The sequence below is a fragment of the Choloepus didactylus genome, chromosome 7 (genome assembly GCF_015220235.1).
Source record: "Choloepus didactylus isolate mChoDid1 chromosome 7, mChoDid1.pri, whole genome shotgun sequence".
NCBI classification, from domain to species: Eukaryota; Metazoa; Chordata; class Mammalia; order Pilosa; family Megalonychidae; genus Choloepus; species Choloepus didactylus.
This window is the reverse complement of record NC_051313.1, coordinates 1,833,762-1,860,659: the sequence shown is the minus strand read 5'-3', so window position 1 is coordinate 1,860,659 and position 26,898 is coordinate 1,833,762. Positions and strand designations below refer to the sequence as shown.

Below are 26,898 nucleotides of genomic sequence, written 5' to 3'. Positions count from 1 at the left end.
CCATCCACTTCCAAACATTCAAGTTCAACCTCATTAAAAACTCTGTATGTGTCAGGCAACCGCTCTCCCTTCTCTACCTTCTGTCTATCTCCAGGTTCCTTATATTCTACAGTTTAGGATGCTGAGTTTACATATTATAGTTAGTTCATATTAGTGAAATCATATAGTTTCTTTCCTTTTGTGCCTGGCTTATTTCACTCAGCATTGTGTCCTCAAGGTTTATCCATGTTGTCGCGTGATTCAGGACCTCATTCCTTCTTACTGCTGCATAGTATTCCATCATATGTATGTACCATGTTTTGTTTATCCATTGGATTGTTTCTGTCTTTTGGCAATTGTGAACAATGCCATTATGAGCATCAGTGTACAAATGTCTGTTTGTGTCACTGCTTTCAGATCTTCTGGGTATATACCAAGTAGTGGGATTGCTGGGTCATTAGGCAACTCAATATTTAGTTTTCTGAGGAACTGCCAACTGTCTTCCACAGTGGCTGCACCATTTTACACTCCCACCAGCAGTAGATAAGTGTTCCTATTTCTCCACATCCTCTCCAGCACTTGTAGCTTCCAGTTTGTTTAACGGCAGCCATTCTTATAGGTGTGAGATGCTATCACCTTGTGCTTCTGATTTGCATTTCCCTAATAGCTAATGAAGATGAACATCTTTTCATGTGCTTTGTAGCCGTTTGTATTTCCTCTTTGGAGAAATGTCTATTCATATTTTTGCCCATTTTACAATTGGGTTGTTCTTTTATTCTTGAGTTGTAGGATTTCTTTATATATCCTGGATATCAAACCCTTATCAAATATATGGTGACCAAATATTCTCTCCCATTGAGTTGGCTGCCTTTTTATCATTTTGATAAAGTCTTTTGAAGCACAGAAGAACACTCTAAAGGAGTTCACCTACAAAATAGGCTGTTGGAATTTTGATTGGTATTGCATTGAATCTGTAGATCAATTTAGGTAGAATTCACATTTCAATGACATTTAGCCTTCCTTTCCATGAAAATGGAGTGTCTTTTCACCTATTTGGGTAATCTTTCATTTCTTTTGGCAATGTTTTGATGTTTCAGAGTTTTCTGTGTACAGGTCCTTTATATCCTTGGTTAAGTTTATTCCTAGATACTTGATTATTTTAGTTGCTGTTGTGAAAGGATTTTTTTTTAATTGTCTTCTCAGTTAGCTCTTTGCTAGTGTATAGAATCACTACTGATTTTTGCATGTTGATCTTGTATCCCACCACTTTGCTGAACTTGTTTATTAGCTCAAGTAGCTTTGTCATCGATTTCTCAAGATTTTCCAAATATAGGATCTTGTCATCTGCAAATAATGAGAGTTTTACTTATTCCTTTCCAATTTGGATGTGTTTTATTTCTTTTTCTTATCTAAGTGCTGTTTCTAGCACTTCTAGCACAACATTGAATAATAGTGGTGTCAGTGGGCATCCTTGTCTCATTCCCAATCTCAGAGGGAAGACTTTCAGTTTCTCACCATTGAGTACTGTGCTGGCTGTGGGTTTTTCCTATAAGCCCTTTATCATATTGAGGAAGTTTCCTTCAAGTCTTACCTTTTGAAGTGTTTTTATCCAAGAAAGGATGCTGGATTTTGTTGAATGCCTTTTCAGCATCAATCAAGATGATCATGTGATTTTTCCCTTTTGATTTGTTAATGTGTTGTGTTACATTAATTGATTTTCTTATGTTGAATCACCCTTGCATGCCTGGGATGAACCCTACTTGATCATGGTGTATGATTCGTTTAATGTGCCATTGGATTTGATTTGCAAGTATTCTGTTGAGAATTTTTGCATCTATATTCATTAGGGAGATTGGCCTGTAGTTTTCCTTTCTTGGAGTCTCTTTATTTTTGGTATTAGAGTGATGTTTCCTTCATAGAATGAATTAGGTAGTGTTCCTTTTCTTTCAATTTTTTGGAAGAGTTTGAGCAGGAATGGTGTTGATTCTTCTTGGAATGTTTGGTAAAATTCCCCTGTGAAGCCATCTGGCCCTGGGTTTTTCTCTGAAGGGAAGTTTTTGATGACTGACTGAATCTCTTTACTTGTGATGGGTTTGTTGAGGTCTTTTGTTTCTTCTCGAGTCAGTATAGGTTGTTCATGTGTTTCTAAGAAGTTCTCTAGTTTGTTGGCATACAGTTGTTCATAGTATCCTCTTGTGGTTTTTTTTTTATTCATTCAGTGTCCATGGTAATGAGCCCTGCCCCCCCATCATTTCTAATTTTATTTATTTGGATTTTCTCTCTTTTTTACTTTGTCAGTAAAGACAAAGTAGCAAACGTTTGGTTTTATTGATTCTCTCTATTGCTTCTGTTGTTATTGCTCTCCACTTCATTTATTTTCACTTTAATCTTCATTGTTTCTTTTCTTCTACTTGCTTTAAGGTTAGTTTCTTGCTCCTTCTCTAGTTTCTTAGTTGTTCAATTAGGTCTTTGGTTTTAGCTCTTTCTTCCTTTTTAATATAGGTGTTTAGAGCTATAAATTTCCCTCACACCACCACCTTTGCTGAATCCCATAGGCTTTGGTATATTGTATTCTCCTTTTCATTTGTCTCCGGATATTTACTGATTTCTCTTGCAATTCTTTCTTTGGTCCATTGATTGTTTAAGAGTGTGTTGTTTAACCTCCATATATTTGTGAAAGTTCCAGTGTTTTGGTGGTTATTGACTTCCAGCTTCATTCCATTATCATCAGAGAAAGTGCTTTGAATAATTTCAATCTTCTAAAAATTATTAAGAACTGTTCTGTGCCCCAGCATATGATCCATCCTGGAGAATGTTCCATGAACACATGAGAAGAATGCATGTTGTACTGTTTTAGGGTGCAGTGATCTATATATGTCTGTTAGGTCTAATTCATTTATCATATTATTTAGGTTCTCTGTTTCCTTACTGATCCTCTGTCTAGTTGTTATCTCCATAGAATAGAGTGATGTGTTGAAGTGTCCCACTATTATTGTAGAAAGATCTATTGCTCCCATCACTTTTGTCAGTGTTTGCCTCATGTACTTTGGAGCACCTCAATTGGGTACATGAACATTTATGATTGTTATTTCTTATTGGTGAATTACCCCTCTTATTAATATATAGTGTCCTTCCTTGTCTCCTATAATGTCTTTGCGTTTAAAATCTATTTTATCTGATATTAGTATAGCTACTCCTGTTTTTTTTTTTTTTTAATTGATTATTGCTTGAACAGAATACCTTTTTCCGTTCATTCACTTTCAATCTATTTGTATCTTTGGGTCTAGAATGAGTCTCTTTAAACAGCATATAGATAGATTATATTTTTTTATCCATTCTGTCAATCTGTGCCTTTTTATTGGGGAGCTTAATCCATTAGAATTCAATGTTATTACCGTAAAAGCTGTCCTTGCTTCAAACATCTTATCCTTTGCTTTTGTTTGCCAGCTCTAGCAATTTTTTTTCTTTTTATCCTTTTAGTTACCCTTACTAATAGTCATCTTTTTTATACTCTCCTCCAAGCTTCTCTCCTATTTTTTTTCAGCTGACATAACTCCCTTTATTACTTCTTGCAGGGCAGGTCTCTTGTTAAATTCTCTAAGCATTTGTTTGTCTGTGAAGATTTTAAACTCTCCCTGACTTTTGAAGGACAGCTTTTCTGGATAAAGAATTCTTAGCTGGCAGTTTTTCTCTTTTGGAATCTTGAATATATTATCCCACTGCCTTCTACCCTCCAGGTGCCCACTGAGTAGTCAGCACATAGTTTTATGTGGTTTCCCTTCTATGTGGTGTGTTGCTTTTCTCTTGCTGTTTTCAGGACTCTCTCCCCTTCAGCATTTGACAGTCTGGCTAGTATATGTCTTGGAGTGGGTCTCTTTGGATTTATTCTATTTGGAGTTCATTGGGCTTCTTTTATTTGCATATGTATGTCTTTTATAAGGGTAGGGACATTTTCCGCAATTATCCCTCAAATAATCATCCTAGCCTTTACTCTTCTCTTCTCCTTCTAGGACACCAATAATTCTTATATTTGTGCACTTCACATTGTCTATCATTTCCCTGAAATCCAATTCAAATTTCTCCATCTTTTTCACCATTTTTTCTTTTGTGTGTTAGAATTTACTTGTCTGTCCTCTTGTTTGCTTGTTCTTTCTTCTGCTTCTTCAAATCTACTGTTGTGTGTCTCTAATATATTTTTAATTTGGTCTATAGTATCTTTCTTTTCCATAAGATTCTGCTATTTTTCTATTCTTTCAAATTCTTCTTTATGCTCTTCTAGTATCTTCTTGATACCCTTTATCTCTCTAGTCATCTCACTGAAGTTATTTAGGAGATTTGATTGAACATCTTTGATTAGTTGTTCCAAATTCTGTCTCCTCCACCTTTTTATTTTGATCACTTGGCTTGGCCATATCTTCTTGCCTTTTTATATGCCATGTAAGTTTTTGCTGATTTCTTGGTATTTGATTACTTTGATAAGCTTATTTTGAAAATAGGTTTTGTTGTTGCTTGTGTTTACATTGAAGGGCTCCCTTGGAGCCTGGTTTGTTGGTGTTTCCAGCCAAGCGGAGGCCGGGGTCTCACGCAGATGATGCTGTCCTTCTCCCAAGACTGCCAGAGGCTACGCAGGAACGCAAGTCACCAGCCTGCACTTTCCCCATCTTCCCAGCAGATGGTGCTCCTGGGCCACCTCTTCCCCCAGCCCTGCTTCTTCCTGACCTGGCAGCCTCCCCTGGGCAGGGTTCAGACCAGGAAAACCTGGTCAAAGCCACAGGCCCCCAGGTGTGCTGGAGGCCGACAGCTCCAGGGGTGGGTGTGGGCACTGACCACCGCGGTGAAGACTGCGTCCTGTGGGCACAATGGGTCTGGAGATTCCCAGGCTCCTGTGTGGAAAGACCTCGGGCTGCAGAACTGGGAGGTTCAACTTCCCATCCTGCAGCCGGCCCAGGGGTGCTCTGCTTTTCACCGGCCAATGAGACCCAGGCCTGAGGGCACCTGTGGGACTCCAGGGTGGGGAGAAGTGCACCTGGTGCTGCAATGCAGCCCCCTCGCCCCTGCCTCTCTGCTCGTGCACGCAGTGAGCACCCTGAGCCCGAGTACAAAGGATTGTGTCAGTCGGATTGAGTCCCTCTCACCAGCCAACCATCAGGTCAGGCTGCTCTGCACTCCTTCTCCTGCAGAGGGAGAGTCCCCCAGTCTCCCCCAGTTCCAGGAGCCCGCAGTGGCCTGCCTCAGGGACAGGGGGTGGGCACTGGGCCCCACAGCAGGGTCTCTCTTTATAAATGCATCTGCTGGCTTTCAGGTTCCCCCGCAGGAACTCTAAGCACTGCAGGATTAAAGGGGTTAATTCCCAAAGCCGACAGCTCAAGTAGGGGTGCAGGGCTGCCTGGCCAGACAGTGCCCACAGTGGGGTAACTATGAGTATAGTCACCCCGCTTTCTTTGTCACAGTTTCTCCACTTTTTCACCCAGGTCTTCCTTCTATAATGCAGTGGTCTTTCTCTGATCACTGAAGCCGGAACTGCTTCTGTGGTTGTTTCCTGCCTGTTTCTGGTTGTTTTATGGCAGAGGAGTGAATATGCTTGTCCTATTCTTACCCTTTAGCTTTTTTAGGTAAATGTTATTCACTTGCACCCTACACGTGGACAAGTAGAGGAGACGGCTAGAAGCAGGATGGTGAGGGTCCCCCTACCTTGGGGTCTTCCAACAGGTGCACTCAGGGCTGTCAAGCGTACACTCAAAGGATGGCACCTTTGCAGCCTTACCTGACCGCTATATGCCACCCTCTGTTCCAGGCACCTCCCTCCCAGCGTGCCCTCTCCCGGGTGCAGCACTTAGGGGGTGCCTTAATGCAGCATTAAGGGGTGTCCTCTCTCTCGAGGTCTTGTAGGTGCAGGTGGGCTTCCCCAACCTCCCCTGCCCTGCTTTGATCCAGGTCCTGCTCTCCACTCACTTCTTGCCTTGGTTTTCTCCAAAGTCCAGCTCTAGACGGAAGCTTCCCAAGGGCGGGGGTGTGGGCTGTTTGGTTCCCTGACTGTCTGTGGCCTTCACGTCGCACCTGACCCATGGTAGGCACCTAGAATGCATATCGTGAATGAATGAATGAATGAGCAAATGGGTGAGTGAGAGGGATTGAGAGAATGGTTAAGTCAGCAAGTGGATGAGTGAGCAGATGAGTGAATGAATGAATAACTAAGGGAATGAATGGGTGAGTGAATTAATGAGTGGCTGAGCAACTGAATGAGCAAGTGATTGAATGAGCAAGTTACAAATGAGCACATGAGCGAGTAAGTGAATGAGTGAGCAAGTGAGCGAGAGTGTGAGCAAGTGAGGAGGGTGATTGAGTTAAGTGAATGAATGTATGAATAAGTGAGCAAATGAATGACACAGTGAGTGAATGAATGAGTAGGTAAGTGAGTGAACAAGTGAATGAGTGATTGAGGAAATGAGTGAAAGAGTAGGCAAATGAGCGAGTGAGTGAGTTAGTGAGTGAGTGAGCGAATGAGTGAATTTGCAAGGGAGTGAGCGAGCGAGTGTGGACAGTGCTGCTCTACCTAAGCATTTCTGCCTCCTTCCAGCCAGACACTGAGCAGGGTTTTGGACTCCAGGCCCCGTAACCTGCAGGATCATCATTTTCACGTATTTGTCCTCACACCCAGCACAGTGCCGGGCATCCTCACCCTAAGCAAAGGCCAAGATGAAGTCTGGCTCTTGCCCTGCGTTCCTCATTGCACCAGGAGGAGCCGGACCTGTGGGGACAACTACAGAAGTCCACAGGGTGCTTGTCCTCCAAGTTTATTTCATCTGCAGAGCACACCTGAGGGGTCAGGTGTCGTGGGGCCCAGGGCCCTGGGGGTCTGCAGGGTGCATGTGAGGGGTGCAGGTGTGGGTGGGACCCAGGGCTCGGGGGTCTCTGAAGTACCAGCACAGGGCCAGGCCCAAGTGGCCAGTTCTGAAAATCATTTTCTGTTCTCACATATCTTTGTTCTCATTTCCTCCCTGAGCTTGGGATCTCCCTACTTTGCTGTTTTTATTTGATCATCCAAGGCTCTCCTCAGCCCCCTTCCCTGTCATTCCCTTGGAATTCTTCCTTCTCCAACCCCTTTATCCCTCCTTTCTCCATCCGCGCTGCCGGGACTACCCAGCACTGTGAACACAAAGGAAACGACCTCGGCCCCTTCCCGGGAGGGTCGGGGGTGTCAGGAGCACACCTGGGGCACCGCGTCCATTCTCCCGGGGCTCCTGGAGGATGCGGTCGCCATGGGGACAGAGCCATGCTCCCCTGGACACTGTCCCCGCAGTCTTCGTCCTGCTCAGTCTCTTTGAAGAGAATTTAATCTATTTCCTTTTATCCATAATTTCTTTTCCTCCATTATGTTCTCTTGCTGCTGCTTAATTTCTTCCAACCTTTCTCTAAACAAAACCTGACTGAAAAAAGTTTCAAGTGACTTCAGAACCCCCCGCATGAGTGGGGCTGACGGAGTGGCGTGATCACCGCCGGCTCCCGCGCCATCGATGGGGCCCCGGGGCTGCGGCGCACAAGGTCTCCTGGCCCCTCGAGGAGACCAAGGCCGCAGCGGGGACGGAGGACGGATGCGGAGACAGTCGGCCTGAGTGAGCCTTGTCCCTTGAGGGCCGTTGCAGTGACACATCAGCACGTTTACCATGACTCAGAGCTGTCACATGAAGCATTTCACTGTGACAAAGGCTAAATAATACTTTGCTAAATTTCTCAGTGTATACTGCATGCAAAAGAAATATCAGTTACTGCGACATATAAAAATAATCGAAAGCAGCTGTGATGCTGGGAGATTGGAACATAAATTAGAGACAATACCGCTGGGGATTAACCAATGCCATATTTTAATGAAACATGTCTGTCACCCATGTGTGAAACACTAGAAGAAAAAACTCACTTGGGTAATAAAGTGCTATCTGGATTTTAATTTTAGAGAACTCCAAATTAGACAACGTTTAGAAGGCTCTCTGCTCCCAAACTACCTGTGCGTCTCCTCCTGAAAGTAGTGCCGTGGATGGGCTGATGTACGACAGGTGACTCTTAAATGGAAGGTTGTGTTCATCTTTTGTTGACATATTTTTATGCAGTGCTGTTTTGTGACCTCCATGCTAAGGCACACACAGCAGCCACAGCTATCTTTGCAAAGCACAGATCAGAGAATGTCTTCTTTACCCAAAACCTCCTTCCTAAATACACAGCACAAAGGGCACTGGTGAGAGGCGAGCAGGCATGGCCGGGAGGGCAGAGCTCGGCGAGGAGCTCACGACGCCGTCAGCTGCAGAGGAGACGGCTCGGCCGGGGGCTGCCGGGCCTGGGGGCTCGGACGTCAGCGGCGCTGCAGCCGGGAGGCCCTGGAGCTCCGCCCGTGACCTGATCCTACTTTGGAAAAGTTCAGTTCCACACTCATTCGCTGCGCCGCCCGCGTGGCCTCGGCGCCTTGCTGAACCTTGATGCAAACGGAGACTGTGGTCCGGAGCCTTCCTTGGGGACCCACAGGCCATTCTGGGTCTCAGCAGCCGTGTGCGTGTTCTCTGGAGGAGAAGAAACTGGAGACCTTCACTCACCAGGAGGCAGGGCCTTGTTTCAGGGGCAGGTTCGCTCGGTGTGTCGTTGTGCCCGGCATTTGGTGCTGCGGGAAGGTGCTCTGAGGATGGACGGTGCCTGCGGTCCGTGGACTTGAAGTGGAGGAGGTGCCCTGGACGGCCGGTCAGCCTCACCTCAGCCAGGCAGCTGGAGGAGGAAATTCTGCCTCAAGGCGGCACCGTCTCCTCCCCTCTGAGCCCCCACCTGCGGGCTCTCCCACGGATCCCCACTCACTCTCCCCAGAAGCCCAGGCTCCGGCCTGCCCTGTGCCCCCGTCGCACAGATGTCCTCCTGGCTCTGTCTCTCCGGAAAACCTGACCCACACGTGATAAAGCCTCAGTGGGCGGCTGAGGGGCGGCTGAGAAGACAATAAAGACAAATCCCACACCACTCACGCTCGGTGGCTTCAAAAAGGAGGAATAATGGGAAGTAACTCCGTTTTAGCAATACCGTTTTTCGTTCCATGCTGAAGGTGCTAGCTGACCACCCATTCACTCGTTTATTCAGTCACTCAAGAGCCAACTTTAAATACTTTTCATGGGCTGGCTTCACACAGGCCTTACTTTCACCAAACATCCTGCATGAATAGCCACGTTTAACATGAATATCCTTTGAATTTGCTTAACTAGTAGCATTAACTTTACAAGGAGAGGAAAGGAGAAAGTGGTTGAAGAGATATGCGTAGTTGATTGTGGTTGTTCACAGTAGTTAGACCCTATGTCACTGTGAACCCAGAATTAGCAAACTCCAAGCCACTGTTCCAGGGGAAATACGGGGTGAGGTTCCTGGGAGGCTGTGGTCCCCTCATTTCATCAACCAGCCAACACACAACCTTGTTTAACATACATTCTTGATTCATCAATATTCATCAATATTGAACTCACGGCCAACACGCTATAACACCTGCCAGAATGGAGCTTAACTAACACACGTGTTTTCTCTGTAAGGCACATCCCAGCCTTCTCGAGCTTAGGCACACTAGACAGCACCCCAGCACTACGCTTGGGGGCCATTTTAATCAGCAGAATCATCAACAAGAAGCACAGGACTGTGAGAAATATGCTACTAAATAGACAGCAAAAAGGACATTTGTTTCTAGGATGAGAGCTGAATCTAGAAAGCGGAGAGTCAACTTGTCTGGCCTCAGCTGGGACCATGTGCATCAGGTGACTTAAAATTTTCACTGCTCTGCTCAAGTCTGCAACTGACTGCAGAAACACCTCAAGTGTTGATTTAGGATTCCAAAAAGATTTTAACAAATAGCCAAATTCACAAATGTGAAATATATGCATAATGAAGATCAACTGAAGTGCTTTATGGTGGCCCTTGCTGTAGTGCTGATCCCAATTAAAATAAGAAAGTGCTATTCATTTGTTCATTCCATTTTTCTTCTGTAGTTTAGAAAAAAATATTTGGCATGCCTATTAGAGGACAGTTGTGATTTTTTTCCAAAAAGTCTTAATTTGATTCTACTTTCTAAAATTATTTAAAAGTGAAATCACTTTTCAGTTTCTGAAAATATTCTTTAATTTGATCATGTTATACAGTTTTGAAATAGTGGCATGAAATTTAACCTGGTCTGCAAGATGATAGTTTTAGTCTCACAAAGACTCTAGTTTGAATTATTTTAAAATATGGCAATATTCACAGCTTATTTCTGACTTTATGTATTGAATATCTGATCATTTTTAATGTGATCTAATGAGGCAGTAGCAGGGCCCAGAGTCTTCTGCTATAAAAAAAACTAGCAAACTTGACAAAACATATGTAACAACTGGGTTCATGCATTGGAAAACAGTGCAGGAATTTTTTCCTGCAAAGAAGGGTATGAAAACAAGCTGAACCCTAAAATCACCTTGGCTTTCTTTCTGGAGGCTTTCTGATTTGTCATGCAGCAAGAGAGAACACAAACAGTTTGGCAATATTGCTAATTTGGGAAGATAGAACTTGGAGTTTGGGAAAGCCAAGGTAAGTAAAATTTGCAGGGCTCAGTAAGGGAGAGGAAGGGGCTGTGCAGAAAAAGAGTTCCAGAAATTGGCAGAGGATTTCCCTTGAATCCTTGGCTGAATACTGATCTGCACAGGAGAGGGGTGGAATTTTAAGAGTCCAGACAAAACACAGTTGCTGGGGAGCCGGAAGCCAAACCAAGCCTTGAGGCCGCACAGGGCCCGACCTTGTCCCAGATTCCGCCAGCAAAGGGGAGAGGTCTTGCTGAATACACACACCATTCAGGATCACGTCTCAGCAGTGAGGCTAAACTATTCCTAGAGTAAAGACTGCTCTATTCTAGCTCTAAAAGGATGAAAAACAAACCTCAGAAGGAGCACAGTGAGCCACAAGTAACTTCCTAAGGAATTAAAAAAAAAAAATCAACACTCTACACCTTAGTGTACAAAACAGCCAGTATCTGGTGAAGAATGTTTAGGCATGTGGCAAAGTGAGAAAACAGGATATATAACCAGGAGGAAAATCAATCAGTAGAAATAGTCCCAGAAATTATATCGATGATGACATTAGCAGTCAAGGACATTAAAACACCTACTACAAATAAATACTAAAGGATTTCAAAGTAATGTAAATATAATGAGAAGACAAAGGGAAGTAAAAAAAAAAAAAAAAAAAAAACAAGGACAAGATGAAACTTCTAGGATAAAAAATAAAATATCTAAAAGAATATTTTAATAAATGAAATAACATGGATACTGTCTTTCATCTAGACACTGTAGAAGCAAAGACCAGTGAGCTTATTGATGTCTATAGAAAACAACCAAATGAGGCACTCAGAGAAAAAAGATTAAAAGAAATAAGCAAAGTCTTATTTAAGCAAAGACCTGCAGGGTAATATCAAGAAATGTATCATAAAGGCTATTGCAGCCCCAAAAGGAAAGCAATGAGAGAGGCAGGTCAGAAAAAATATTGGAAGAAATAATGGCTGAAAAAAATTCAAATATAACAGAAAATATAAATTCAGGTCCAAGAATCTCAGTAAGTTCCAAAGAAAATAAACATGAAGAAGACACCAAAATTAAATTATTAATAAATGTGATAAAAAGAAAAATCTTAGTATCAACCAGAGGAAAAAGTCTTGCTACATACAGAGTTAAAATAAGAATTCAGCTGACTCGTCATGAATTCTACACAAGGCAACAAAGAGGGACATCTTTAAAGTGCTAGAAGGAGAAAAGACTGTCACAGTCAACTTCTATACTAAGTGAAAATATTCTTTGAGATTGAACACAATATATAGACTTTTTGAACAAGTAAAAGCTGAGAGTCATCATAATTCTCAGAGCAGCATAATAATAAATGTTTAAAAAGTTCTTTAGGCAGAAGAAAATAATACCAAAGTTTGAATCTATGGAAAAAGTGAAGGGTACTAGAGTGGTAAATGTGTGGGTAAATATAAAATATAATTATATTTTCTTATTTCAAAAATTTCTTTCAAGGATAACTGACTGTTTAAAGCAAAAATAATAACAATGCATTATGGGGGGGTTACAAAATATATGTAATTAAAATATAAGTAATTTAATATATGTAATTTAATATATGTAATTAAAACGAGAGTATAAAACATTGGAGGGAAAAATGAGAGATTATTGCTGTAGGGTTCTTCAATTACACATGAAGCAGTATAATACTATTTGAATGTAGGCTGTGATAAGTTAATGGTGCATATTGCCAACCTTATACCAACCACTAAAACAAAAACTTTTAGCTAATAAGGCTTTATCAGAAATAACATGGATACTAAAAAGTCTTGTTTAATCTAAAAGAACTCAGAAAAAGAGGAAAAGGGGAACAAATAGATGGACAGATTTTAAAAATTACAAGTTGATATATCTAAATCCAACCATATAAATGATTACATTGAATGTAAATGTACTAAACACTTCCATAAAACAACAGAAATTATCGTACTGGATATAAAAGCAAGACCTACTTCTGAACTTTAAATAACTCCTGTACTTCAAATAACTTCACTTTATATGCAGTGTGCAGTGATGTTTATATAGTGTGTAGCAATGTTTATTTATCCTTATCTAAATGTTTATATTTTGTTATCTAAATATGAAAGCGTTTGCTAAATAAAGTGAAAATGGTGAAAATTTGAACTGCCCAGATGATAAGCTCCTACACAGTAATTTTGGACTCATAATTTTCTAATTGATGTGGTCTTTTGAATACACTTGAGTCAGTCAGGGCTAGTAATTGATTTTACTTTCTTAGCTATTATTTTGTTTTTATATATGTGAAGTTTCTCTTGAACGACAGTCCATAATTCAAACACATAATTAAAAAAAATTTTAATAATTCTTCAATTTTTAATGAATTAATAATGTTTATTCCATAGGAACTTTTATAGTTAAACATTATTTGCTCTTTCAGAGAAGAAAAATGTTTATTTTTCACATTTCTGAGAGTAATTAATGAATATAAATTTTAAAAAGGATAAAATTAAACTGCTTTTTTTAACATTGCTAAAATACTATTATCATTTCACTTTATAAAAGAAGTCATTATTGAAAAGCCTCCATACCTAGCTTAGAATGAACTGACATTCACATCTGAGCTCTAAAGAAAGCGGATAGATTCCAGACCACCTTCTGAAGGTTCATCAGCACACGGCAGGCTTTCCAAGCCCTTTTCTGTATCGGTGTGAAAGCACGTCTTGGTCTGCAGCCCCGTCGTCTGGGGAGCTGTCGGTGAGGAACCCGACCTCTCGCTCTGTTGCAGGTCATACGGAAGGGGGAGGTGAGCTGCTGCTGGATCTGCACGGCCTGCAAGGAGAACGAGTATGTGCAGGACGACTTCACCTGCAAAGCCTGTGACCTGGGCTGGTGGCCCAATGCCGACCTCACAGGTAGGAGCGGCTGCCTGGTAACCTCGTCCCCTACTGCTGGCCAGTCCGGGGTGCAGGCCTTTCTCCACGCAGTCACAGGGAACTCTTAAAACCCTCATGGCAAAGAGCAAGCGCGGCTCTCTTAGAGGATGTCCGTCATCCGTACTGGAAAGGAAAGACATTTAAACCAAGATGATGGTGAATCCATGTGCAGCAGGACATCCTGTTGGAGAGTCGTTTTCTGTTTTTCTCTTTTAAAATTATATTTGAAAGCCTTCCTAGCCACCTGAGTTTATCTTTGCACCCATTTCTTGAGCATCTCCAATGTCTGAGGCACCCCTGGGGGCCCCAAAAGTGTAAAGGTAAGTGAAACAGCCCCCCCCCCACCCAGCTTTTTTTTTGCTTAAGAGTTACCAGGGCAAAAACATGGAAAATACAGCTTAAAGAAAGTATTAATACAATAGAGATATTTATAAAGTGCTACAGTGAGAGCTAGGCAGACAAGGAGATGAAAGCTGTTCCAAACAGAAAATAGAAGCATGAAAGTTTATGACCAGTTGGGGAAGCCATGGTACACGCACTGGGGTTGTGGTAGACGCAGCGTCCACAGACGACACTGGGCACGTTCCCAGCAGAGGCTGCTCAGGGCTCCGCACACCTGCTGCCCAGGTGTTCAGACTCGTCTGTAAGCACAGGGGAGCCAAGGCAGGACTTCAAGAGGCTGAAGAATATCACAGAATCTGCGTTCCAGAAAGATGCCCCTGGTGGAGTGTGGAGGGACTAGACAGGAAATGAGAGAGAAGTCAGGAAGCTACCGAATGGGCCCACGGGAGTGCTTTCCGCGGGCGTGGTCAAGGCCAGCTGCCCCAGGAGCAAAGAGTAATAACTGAAGGTGAGAGATGTCTCCCTATAGCAAGAGCTGTGCCACTCCGGTGGCTCGATCACACAGGCACAGGAGTTTCTCAGGACAAGGCTCATATATATGAATTTTTTTCGCAGATCCTGATACAGGTGCACAAATGAGGGTGTGTTCCACCAACTCTTTCACAATTTTAAAGAGCTATAGAGAATTGGTTGACAGGGTAGCCCAAACCCTCTTCTCAGAGAGAGCTGGGGCCCGGAAGGTGAAGTCTTGTGCTGATGGCCACACAGCCAAGTAGAGCCAGAACCCAGCTTGCTGACCCCTGGTCCCAGGCCTCTCTGGCTGTTGTGAAAAAAACAATGAGCATAAAATTCCTGGCTGTTGTTTGACTTTTTTACTTGTTTCCCAATAACAATAACAATATGAAACAAAGAAATTGCATGGCTTACTCAAAGTACATCAAAGATGGCTGGGGACATAGAACCCTGTCACATAATGAAAATTATAATCATTGTGAATACCTCGTAAAATGTTAGTTCTGCTAGAAAAAAATTAAACCAAAATGAGAATCAGAAAGCTTTTAGAAATCACCTAGTGCAAAAGCCAGTTTTAAAGAGAAGGAAATAGGATCAGAATATTTTTGAAGGTTCAAACTGTATCGCATTCATCTTCTTATTCTCTAGCTGAAAGCTGTTTCCTCAACTTGAATGTACCTGAAAGTCACCTGAGCTCACGTGCCTCCAGAACTTCCCATGCAGTGGTTCAGAGACCACAGATTCCCATGCACTGAGCTCCTGTCCACCTGCTGAGAGCACTGCTCTGGCTCACAATAGTGCCCCTGTACATCATCGATGCTCAATAAATGCTTGTTAAATCGAGAGAATCAGAGACAAGGGACTCACCCAAGTTCATCAAGGTCAACACAGTTAATAGAGAAACCACAGTGAGAATCCAGGCTTGTTGCCCCTGGGTTGTGCGCTCTCTTTCTGTGCCATTTATGTACTGGCTGCATGTAGTCTACTGGCTTGGGAAAGCTTTTCCAATCTCCTTTTGAACTCGAGCCTCCCTACTGCTCGTGTTTTGTTTCTCTTAGAATCTTCATCCTCCTTCATTGCATGGGATCCCTCTTGGACATCTTTTTCTTGAGGAAGAGGTTCCTTGCATCTCCATCATCTTTGAGAACTTGGGTTGCTCCTCTCTGCTAGTTACCTGGAGCTCAGCTGATCTGGGAAGAGGCTCAAACACAAAGCTGCCCTCCTTCTCGGGTTGATCTGAGAAACACGTTCTGGCTTTGATGTACTAGAGGTTTCCTCTCATCTGCACTCTTCTGGACTTGCCCACACTTTTGTCAGCACATCACTCCCACCGCCATGCAGCCACTTTAATTAGGGCTGATCTCACACATGAAAAGGAACTTCTGTCTTATTATATAACATTGTTAAAACACTAAAAACTCTAAAAACATCTAATGTTTTGCAGTAAAGACACTCAGTGTCATATATTTTCTTCCCTGGAGATCTTCCATTGTGAGTATAATCAATACTCTTATATAAAAATAACCTTGTTTCTTGTCATTGAAGAGCCTGGTTCCACATGGGAAAAAGAATCTAGGATCTTCACGAGACATGCAGCAATCAGAGAGAAGCAGTAGGGAAATCGTTTCTGAGTGTGATTATGACAAACTCTTACTGTTACAACACGAGACTCCTGCATTCCCTTCTTCTAGAGTAAGGACCGTTTGCTTCATTCGAGTACGTTACACTCTACAGGACAAGGTTATTTTACGGGCTCTGTGATTACCTGTGGGGATGCCTGGGTGTCTGTCTTTGACTCTTGGCCGTGTTAAGGGCAGTGGGATTTAGGATGTGCTGTTTAAAGTTTGAACTCCCCTGGTGACAATCCTGGTCAATTTGTTGACTAATGGATTTCCCCTGCCATAACTGAGCAGACAGCCTGTCTTGGCTACATGACCTGAGGGGCATAAAAAAGACACCCTTGGGAACTTCTGCCTTGAGCTGTCTCAATTCCAATATTTCCCGGTACAGATCTGGAAATACGTACAAATGAGGCTCTCAAGAGCTTGCCCTTGGATATTTCTTGGCTCCTTGATGCTGGCTTCACTCTATCTCTTGTTCTCTACCATTCACCTCTAAATAAAACATTACATGAGTATATTCTGTGGGGTCTTTTGAATCCTTTCAAATACCTTAACTCATGAAATATTTGTATGTAAAAAGAGCATCATTATTGAAAAATTCGTGTAACATCTCTATGTTATTTCTCAAAATTGTTCTACTGGCAGTAGCTTCATATAATTGAATTACTGAGCTAAAGTAATGATTTTCTCTAGTAAAGCTGAGGCTTAGGCAAGTTATTATTACTAGTAAGGTGAAAGTTAAAGAATAGGTCAGATATTTAACTTTATCAGTATAACTTTAAATCAGTAAAGAAGGAAAGTATGTATAAGCAAGAACTACAGAGGAGAATGTGATACATACAGGAATCTTCTCAGGATGGTCTTGCACAGAAGCTGTCTACTCATTAGCCATCAGTTTGCTCCAAGGTACTTGGGTTAACAGTCAACTTCCATGGGCTTCTGCCTCTGGAGGCTCCGCAGAACCTCGGTTTAGAATCACTAATGGGCGTAACCTTCAGTAATACCAAGGTTCCTTTCATTCTTCCATAGGATGAGGGTAACAAAGATAGCCTAGCATGGTTTAAATTCATGACTAGCTCCTCCAGATGAAATGTACACATATCAATGGATTGATGAATTGGAATGTCTAGCTGAGAAATACAAAATGTAATTGTATTTTAGTCATTGAGAGTCTCATGGCTTTGCAACAGGGAATAGTTCCATCCTTCCAGAAAATAAACTAGTGCATGTCATAAACTGTAGAGAGAGCAGCTGTAGAAAGTCCATTTGGAGACGCTCAATTCTTTTGGAATTGTGCCAGTCCGTGCCCCACCTTTATATTTTTCCAGGTTAATCAAATCACAAATGAGGTACGGAATGGCTACATCTTCTGCTATTCTGAAAAAGTGTTCCCATCAGTGTTTAATTTTGTGCCTAATTTTGTCCCTACTGGAATGAGTTGATTCATGGAAGATGTTATTCAGCGTCCATTAGATATTTTGCCGGTGCTACATGGTAGCCATTCAGGTGTTGCCATGTATTATCCTCACAGAACTCACAACACATTCATCCTGGTGTTTCTTTTCAGAATGTTTATGGACAGTTGTTGTATATCTATAATGGATCCTGAAACTTCTCCATGGTTTGTTATTTACAAATTAATTATTGTTGTTACTTTAAATGAGACCCTTACATAACAACTTTTAGTCAGAGCAGTCTGGCATGATGCTCTCTAAAATATTTCTTTGATATTTCTTTAGTATTTTTTAGTGTATCTACAGTACCTTCCTTTCTGTGAGTCTCAACATTTATGATGCAGTTATTTTAGATGTATCAAGACATTGAGTAATATTATCATTTATTCTTAAAAAATACCTGAGGACATTTACAAAAGCATTGTTGCTTCTGTTCACATTAAATAAGTGAGTTATTCTGAAAGCATACCCTCTATCACTTCATTTAACTACTCTTGTAATTTATCAATTTAATATGTCATAAAGATGGTAGAAAAATTTAGATTGTAGTAAAGTACTGCATTTTAGAAGACTTACTGCACTACTTATTGTCTATTAGGCCTAATATTTTACCTTTTTTATTTTTAGTATAAGACCTATAAGGAAACAGAATTGGATCAGGGTTTAGTACTGGAGTGTCCAACATTCTGTCCTGGGCAGGGATGCTTCTTTAATGACATGAACACAATCCCGAAATTCTCCTTCATTGAATAAGGATCATACAGTGGCTGGATGGGAATATCACATCAGTGGACAGTAATATAGGAGGGAGAAGTAGCAATAACTCATAATCAGTTAATTAACTATTAGAAAATAAAAGATGGCTTCTGTTAGTAATAAGGATTTATTACTTTAGATTTAAAGAACTATTATAAGATCTGAAGATGTTTTGACTAATTTAGTTTAACAATTCCCTTTAGGCAAGGAGACTAAGCATTGGCTACTGAACAAAAGGATAGTTTTTAATGGGTGAATGAGTCAGCTATTGCTGCGTAACATGTTACCCCAAAACTCAGCAGCTTAAAACAACACACACTTATTATGTTGCAGTTCTTGCTGTACTCCAGAAATCTGGGCACAGTTTAGCCAGGCCCTCTGCCTTGTGCTGTGATCGAGATGTCATTTAGGACAGGGGTCCAAGACGAGGCTTGACCAGGGACAGCCCCCTGCCTGCTCATGAATATGACTGTTGGAAGGATACAGCTCCCCAGGAGTTGTTGAACTGGGGGCCTCAGTTCTCTGCTGGACGTTGCGTGGGGGCTACTCTCAGTTCCTGGCCATGTGGGCTTTGGCAACATGGCAGCTTGCTTCTTCAGGGTCAGCAAGAGACAGCCTGCTAGCGGAAGTCATTATTTTATGTACGCTAATCATGGAAGTGACATCCCATAAACTTTGCTGCATTCTACTGAGTAGAAGCAAATGACATGCCTGTCCATACTCAGGTTTGAATGCCAGGGGGTGGGGATCACTGGCAGCTATCTTAGGAGCTGCCCGTCCCAATGGGCGATGGTTCATGGACATGCCACATAGCTGAGTTAATACAACCAGAGCATAGGGTAGAATTTTCAAGTTTATGCAAAAAGACATAAGATAATCTAGGTTATATGGTAGCCCGTAGGCTGTGTGCTCTGTTTCAAACAATATCCCTATTTCTGCAGAGTCTTTTGTCCATGGTGATTCTCTGACTAAAAGTATTTCTTTGACAATTTCTTGAATTTTGTATAGGGCAGGCATCCTCATGTCTAGAGCAACTATAATTTGATCATGTGCAGGAACTTCAGTAAATCTTGCCTAGAAGTAGGCACTATCTATTAAATTTGCAGGTGTTGTGTCACAGAATAAAGAAGTATTCTTCTAGTAGTAATCTCAAAGTATCAGTTATATATTAGGACATAAGATTGTTAGAAATTTTCAATATTTGAGTGGTTTTATTAACTTAACGGTATCTGATGTTCTATTGCTAGTGAGATTAGGAGCAGACCTAAAGGCACCCATGTAGGAACGAAAGCTGCAGGGAATTCTTTGGTGCCAATGTCCTGTGTTTCAGCCAACGTTGGACATTGGCTCTTTAAATGACCCTTCTGCTTATAGCTTCTATAAGTTTTCTTATCTATAGGCTCCCCAAACATAGAGATTAAAGCCCTTTAGTTAGTTACCTGAAGAGCCATAATTCAGTTGATTTCTAGCTTAGTTGCCAGTTATTCTCTAAATTGGCAATTTTACTTTTTTTTCTGATTGAATCCCCTCATTCTGCTTTGAGCCCATTTAGAGGAAGAGAAGATACAGTCCATCCCTATGACAGCCATTGAGTCTACCCCCAGAAGTGTTTAAAATTTCCTAAAGTCTATATTTTCTTTATTTAATTTAAAATTTTGAATCTTTTTTCAATCTTACCCTAAGGAGAAGTTCCTGAAATCACTTATGTAATGTATTTTCAATTTTCATTTTTTGTATTTTACCCAGCTCTGTTATTTAAATCTTCTCTTTTCTTCTCTACTACTTTTAAACATTTTCCTCCATTTGAGAGGCTGATAATTAATTGAATTAATTGGTACAAATATGTAACACAGGACAATAAGTATTTTAAAAAAATTCTGAAGCAAATATTTTGCCTGTATCCCTGAAGTTTAGGAAAGTCATTAATTATAGCGCTTTACTTGGCTCTAGACCACGGTTTTAATTCCACCTCTACGGATCTGACTTGTGTTCTAGTAATTCTACAATGTGATCTTTTCCAGTGAAAACTCTGAGGAAAGGGGAATTCATTTATAAAGTCTGCTCCAGCGGCACAGAAAAAGGTAGAAATGCAAAAAGGGTGGCTGTCAGAGGGTTCTGAAGAGTATAGGAGAGACTATATTGAAATTTGAATGTTATTTTGCAGATTCAATATGCCTAGTAAACACGCTGACTATTGAGTAGTTGACATTTCATCCCCTAATTTTTCTAGAGTTCCTATTAAATATCAAAAGTCCCCCATATTGTATTTCTAAATCTCTCTATATAGACAGATGATAGATAGCTGATAGAGAGACTACATATATGGCATTTTTCAAAGCAATGATGAGAGTTAGGACTAAAGTGTGAGTGTGACTTTCATAGGAAGCAGAAGTTCTTATAGGAAGGGTTTGTGACTGACAGAGACACCAGGGAGAGAGGCTACTTCAGTCCATCGGGAATGTGTGTTTGTGAACAGAGTACAGGAAGTGAACAGGAAGACACTGCACAATGATCCAGAATGTAGACTAAACAATGGGATCTTTCACAAATTGGCAAGACAGGAGGTACCCTCATAAAGGTTTCCTAGGGGACCAGAGGCCTTCTTGGCCCAATCACTTTTCCCAAGTTGGTCACCAGTGGAGTAGTCTCCAGCCACCAGCCTCCAGGTCTCCCCTCCATCTGATCTCAGGGGTCTACTCCCTTGTACATTCAACAGAAAATGACAATCCTAAAGCAAAACAAAAATGCATGAGCAGGACCTTGTACACACAGATAAACAATAGCAGAAGCAAAGGAAGAAGAGTCAATGTTCCCATTAGCAGATGAATGGAAACAATTATTTATCAAACTGTAGATATCTGAAGCAGATCTGATGGCCTTATAAAAAGACCCAGGTATAATTACCAAATGGTGTGGCTCAAACCAAAAGGTTGAATTACTTAATACGAAGATATAGGCCTAATCGCACAAAGACCTAAGTTTAATAATGTTATGCAAAGACCCACATGGTCACAGATCCCAGGAAAACCAAATAAATTCAGCAATAAGAGCTCAGAACATTTACAGTCAGAGCCCAGAACTTTGTCAAGACTGACAGACATGGTAGCACGTCGGACAGAAGGACAGCGTTTGGGTATGAGGGGCCTGTGAGTGGTCATGGTCATGTGGCATCGCCTAGAACATTTCCAAATGGGAGTCTTCAAAGTGAACTTGCTGGAATCTCCCAAAATGGGAAAGGATGGTGAGGCTAAGTAACTGGAACTCAAACACAAAAGCTGAATGTATTGCTCACCGTCATAAGGGAGTATGGGCTGGTGTTGGATGGGGTGTTTGGAAGGTGTGGAGCTTGCGGGTGGTGGGTGGACTTTGGGAGGCAGACGCTCATTACCATCATCTGTAGAAAGCTGAGCACCCAGCCGAGACTCGTTTATCAGAGTACCTCTGCCCCTGATTACCAGGAGCCAGGACAGATGCACGATTGGTGAGCTTGTAAAAGGGTCACCGCACCAAGCTGCTGTTGACCAATGAAACAGGTGGCTCCCTGTTACCATGGCTACAGAACAATGAGTCCTTTCCTAGATGTATGGAAATAATTTTATTCTTAGAATTTGGGAAATACTGGCCAAGACCAAAATAAATTCCTAGAAGGGGAAGTCTTCAGTGCCCAACAAATTTTTCTCCCACTCTGATGGCAAACAGATTCTTTATTCTCCATTTGGAGGGAAAGATAATCCAGTCCTGTAGGAACACGAAGTCTCCCCTGTAGTGCGCTGGGTGAGCAGGACTCTCCCTTATTCCTTGGTGTCCATTAACGGCTGCTAACTCCATGGCCCTCAGATGCCACGTGCAGATCAGGCACGAACTAAGGGGGTAGGATTTAGGGTGAGTAATATGGGGCTATGTGGTAAATGGCAGAGCCCTGATTCTTCTAATTCCTAATCTTGAAATTAGATTTATGTTTAAAACATTCTGCTAGCCGAAAATGTACTTTCTATGAGTTGGACTTGCCTCTGGACAATAGCAACTAAAAAACAAAAATTTTATTAGTTTATTTCTTACTAACTCTCTCTGTTAACATTAATAGTTTACCTTTGCTAGAGAGACAGCTTAGCTTCCCTATTTTTTATTTTTTTGCGTGGAAGTGTAGAACCAGGAGTGGCAGCTGTCCATGGTGCTGGTGCTAGAGGGAAATGTTATTTCTCTCAGTACAAGATGTCACTTTCGGCCTGTGTCTTAGATTTCTAGGGCTTCTGTAATAAAATACCACACACAGGAGGCTTAAAACAACACAACTGGACTTTCTCACAGTCATGGGAGCCAGGTGTCCACAATCCAGATGCCTACAGGGCTGTGCTCCGTGGGAAGGCATGCAGGAAGCGTGCTGCCCCATGCCTCCTGGCTTTGGGGTTTGCTGCAGATCCTTGGAGTTCCTTGGCCTGAGGCAGCAAAACTCAGTCTCTGCCTTCTCCATCTTCATGTGGCCTTCTCCATGGCATCTGCCCCCAATTCGCTCTTCCTACTGGACTAGCACCCACCCGAATCCAGGTTGGTCTCATCTTAACTAACCACATCTTCAGTGACTCTATTTCCCTGGTGACTGTGCTCTTACCAGGCCAGGCATAGGACTTGAACATGTATTTCAGGGAGACATGGTTCAACCCATAACAGCTTGTACATTAGATCTGGGGACATGAACTTTCAGGTGTGGCATATGTAATTGTGAGGCATTTTTGAAAAGCATCAAAAGAACATGAACCGTGGACACTGCTCATACAGCTCTGCCCCTGGTAATGAGTCAGCATTGTCCTCATTGCTCAGTAGAAACATTGGCCTCCTTATAAATCCCTTTTCCTCCCACAGGCTGTGAACCCATCCCTGTGCGCTACCTCGAGTGGAGCAACATAGAATCCATCATCGCCATCGCCTTCTCCTGCATGGGCATCCTGGTCACGCTGTTCGTCACCCTCATCTTTGTGCTGTACCGGGACACGCCCGTGGTCAAGTCCTCCAGCCGGGAGCTCTGCTACATCATCCTGGCCGGCATCTTCCTGGGCTACGTGTGCCCCTTCACCCTCATCGCCAAGCCCACCACCACGTCCTGCTACTTGCAGCGCCTCCTGGTCGGGCTCTCCTCCGCCATGTGCTACTCCGCCCTGGTGACCAAGACCAACCGCATCGCGCGCATCCTGGCGGGCAGCAAGAAGAAGATCTGCACGCGCAAGCCCAGGTTCATGAGCGCCTGGGCACAGGTGATCATCGCCTCCGTCCTCATCAGCGTGCAGCTCACCCTGGTGGTGACCCTGATCATCATGGAGCCCCCCATGCCCGTTCTGTCCTACCCCAGCATCCAGGAGGTCTACCTGATCTGCAACACCAGCAACTTGGGCGTGGTGGCCCCGCTGGGCTACAACGGGCTCCTCATCATGAGCTGCACCTACTACGCCTTCAAGACTCGCAACGTGCCCGCCAACTTCAACGAGGCCAAGTACATCGCCTTCACGATGTACACCACCTGCATCATCTGGCTGGCTTTCGTGCCCATTTACTTCGGGAGCAACTACAAGATCATCACCACCTGCTTCGCGGTCAGCCTCAGCGTCACGGTGGCCCTGGGCTGCATGTTCACGCCGAAGATGTACATCATCATCGCCAAGCCCGAGAGGAACGTCCGCAGTGCCTTCACCACCTCCGACGTCGTCCGCATGCACGTCGGGGACGGCAAGCTGCCCTGCCGCTCCAACACCTTCCTCAACATCTTCCGGAGAAAGAAGCCAGGGGCCGGGAACGCCAAGTGAGTCACCGGCCGCGCTTGTGTCTTCTCCCTCCCACTCTCCCCCTTTCCTTCGTATTGTCTAATCTTTGTCTAAAGCATTTTCCTCCACGCCTAAAGTTTTTCTTTTTTCCTTTCTCCAAGTCTCACATTCTCTTTCTATGGGGAGCTACAGGTCCTCTTTGTTTTCACTCCTTTGAGCAAAGAGCATGAAGCGACCGACAGCTGAGCACACCCAGACTCCCCAGAAGCCACAGGTTCAGCCCTGCTGTTGACTCTTTCCTTCCATGTGTTTCCTCTCTCCACCGGGCGTGGGTCGGAGATGCAAACACTACCTTTGGTCGCTAGTTTAGACCACAGTGGAAGAGTTTCTGATTTATTCTTACCACTCTGGAGCCACAGCATTGCCATCCCTGGGGTGGATGGCAAGGAAGATCAGCCCTTAGGGGATGGTAATTTCAAATGAGCTGGGCCCCAGCTGTGTCCAGAAATAAGACCCCATATTTCTGTCTAATCATTTCCCTCTGTTTTCTGAACTTTAATATAGATATACTTCAGTGAGATATTCCACAATGCTACACAAGAACTGGGCTCTCTCTCCTGTAAGGCCATGCCCAGAGTGGTTTCTGCCATAAGGCACCAAAAGAAATAAGGAATCAGGTCAAGGCAGCGGGCCCCAAACTCGAGATTAGGGGAGCGCATCAAAGCCCAGATTACTTCTTTTCTGGTAATTCTTCTGAGCAGTTGGTGCAGTGAACACTTTCCTATCATTTTCTTCCTGACTGCTTTACAAAGAAGCATATGTTAAAATCTACATGCATCATCTTTCTCTGAGACACATGGAAACAAATTCCATGTATCATTCTGTTTTTAAAATAACATGGATGCTTGAAGTTCTGAAGGTAACTGAAATATTCAAAAATCAAGCAATTTCCCAAATTAGCTGTATTAATTTCACTGTTTGAATGATCCTTTAAATGTGAAGAATTTTAATAATAATTATAACATATACAGCATTTTGTATCTTCTCTACCTCCTGAACAGGTTTGCAAGGTAAGGGGGATGGATAGAAAGAGCCACTGTGAATTTGTGTGACTTTGAAACAACATTCCATGTAGTTAGCTGTCCTTTGCCCACATTTTAACAGGTATAAAATTTCTCATTTTAAATATACCAATAATCCACATGCCTGGAAATTCTGGGTTTTGTCTCTTTACTTGCCAAGCAGCACATGGTCGTCTTTTACAGAAATCAAATAATCGGGGTGAGATATGGATGAGGTAGTCTTCGGGAAAGCATGAGTTTTTGAAATCCATAAAGTTATGTCATTTAAATAAAGACGTCCGTAAATGCTATCAGCATTAAGGATGAAGCTGATACTTTACGCTGTCTTCTTGCTGTGCCTATTTCAAGTTCTTCAAGTGCTGATCCCAGGAGGTGCTTCCCGTCGGTCTTTGCCCTCGCCGTGGCATCCCTGCTAGCCAGTGCCCAGCGTGTGCAGCGGTGCCCGGCTGCTGGGGGGCTGCTGGAGAGCTACGGATAAGCACGAGAGCAAAACCACAGCACCATGAAATGAGAATGAAACAGACCCCAGGCACAGAGCTCAGGAGTGAAACGGCATTGCAAACTCTCTCCTAAGAGGGAAGGAGTGAGAGGAAGCAACGTGAGCAGGAGAAGCTGCCCTGGACGCTGGGAGGTCCGGGAGCCCGTGTCTCTTAGGCAGGTCCCGCCCTCCACCATCACACAGCTCCATCTTCCTCATTTCTGCCTTTATTTTGGTTCTTCAGAGATGTTCACATAACTTTTGGTCGTGAGTGATTTCTGAAAGCTTTTCTTCTAACCTTCGTGGAAAGAGGAGGCCTAGAGGATCAGAGCGTCTTGTGCTGGTGCCAGGAGCCTGCTTGTTTGAAAGCCTCCCCTCCCCGGGGCCTCTAGGCACAGCCGGGTGCAGCCCTAGGGAGCACTCGCCAATGCGGGGGGAGCAGTCTTGCTGTTAGGATGGGGGCTTCCCCACGGGCTGGGGATCGAATCCCGTCCCCCACAAAGACAAGGTCGAGTCCTGACCGCTCTCCGGTGTGTGTGAGCCCATTCGTTACCAGCGAAGGTGTTCCCGGACCCCGTGGGGTGGGCCCGCACCCAGGATACACGGAGGACACTTGGACACAGGAGGAGTGAAGAGACAGAAGGAGAGACAGCCACGAGAGGCAGGCAGAGCTGGGGGGGCCTGCAAGCTGCCAAAACGCTACGGACCTCAGAGAAAGCACGGCCTGCTGGTGCCTTGATTCTGTACCTCCAGCCTCCACCCTCTAATAAACTCCCCTCGCTGGAGCCAACGTGCCTCCCGCATTAGTTACAGCAGCGCTGGCAGACTAAGGCACAGGGCTCCTTTCCCAGCGCGTAGCCCTCTAGACAGGGCATTCTGACGACCTGCCCGCACCAGGGACCACATCCCTTATCATCCAAAAATATTCCCGTCACTACCATGGACTTGGAAAGGAAATTACCTGGACTTTTACCCGGGATCCTGGTTTTCAGAGAAATTCAATGGATTGGCTGTCTGGAAAGTACTAGTTTCACAAAAAAATTACACAAATATTGGCTATAACTTATCAAGCAATACCAGATCAATTACAGTAAGAAATAATTATAACAGGCAGCTTTCTTAATACAATTTGTAGCTTCTCCAAGGTGCACCAAACAGCTGAGCTGACCCCCAGAGGGCACCTAGGGTTAAATTCTGTGGAAAACCACCATTCTTTTAGTTATTTTTCTCATGTGTCCTGCTATTGTTTCTCTGTGATGCACTGTGGGGGACTGTAATTTTAAAATATAAATAAACTCAGTGCCTATGTTTTTACCTTTTTAATTATTGTTTTATGTTTTCCCAGTTTATCTCCAAAGTTATGAAAATCACAAGCAATCTAATATTTTTCCACAGCAACAAAAATCTAGCAGAGTTTTGCCAACTGGAGCAAG

At 43.1% G+C, this 26,898-nt stretch overlaps 1 protein-coding gene across 2 annotated transcripts in view; it reads left to right on the top strand.

The window, feature by feature from the left end:
* Positions 1–26,898, top strand: part of LOC119540361 (metabotropic glutamate receptor 1) — a 377,624-nt gene that overhangs the window by 329,554 nt on the left and 21,172 nt on the right. Inside the window, exons 7-9 of one of the 2 annotated variants that reach the window (XM_037844493.1) lie at positions 13,318–13,444; positions 23,013–23,943; positions 24,067–24,323. In XM_037844493.1, the coding sequence (XP_037700421.1) occupies positions 13,318–13,444; positions 23,013–23,943; positions 24,067–24,151 (1,143 nt within the window). In that variant the 3' untranslated portion in view covers positions 24,152–24,323. Of the gene's footprint in view, positions 1–13,317; positions 13,445–23,012; positions 23,944–24,066; positions 24,324–26,898 lie in introns of those variants that run through there. The other variant, XM_037844494.1, reaches the window with a different exon arrangement.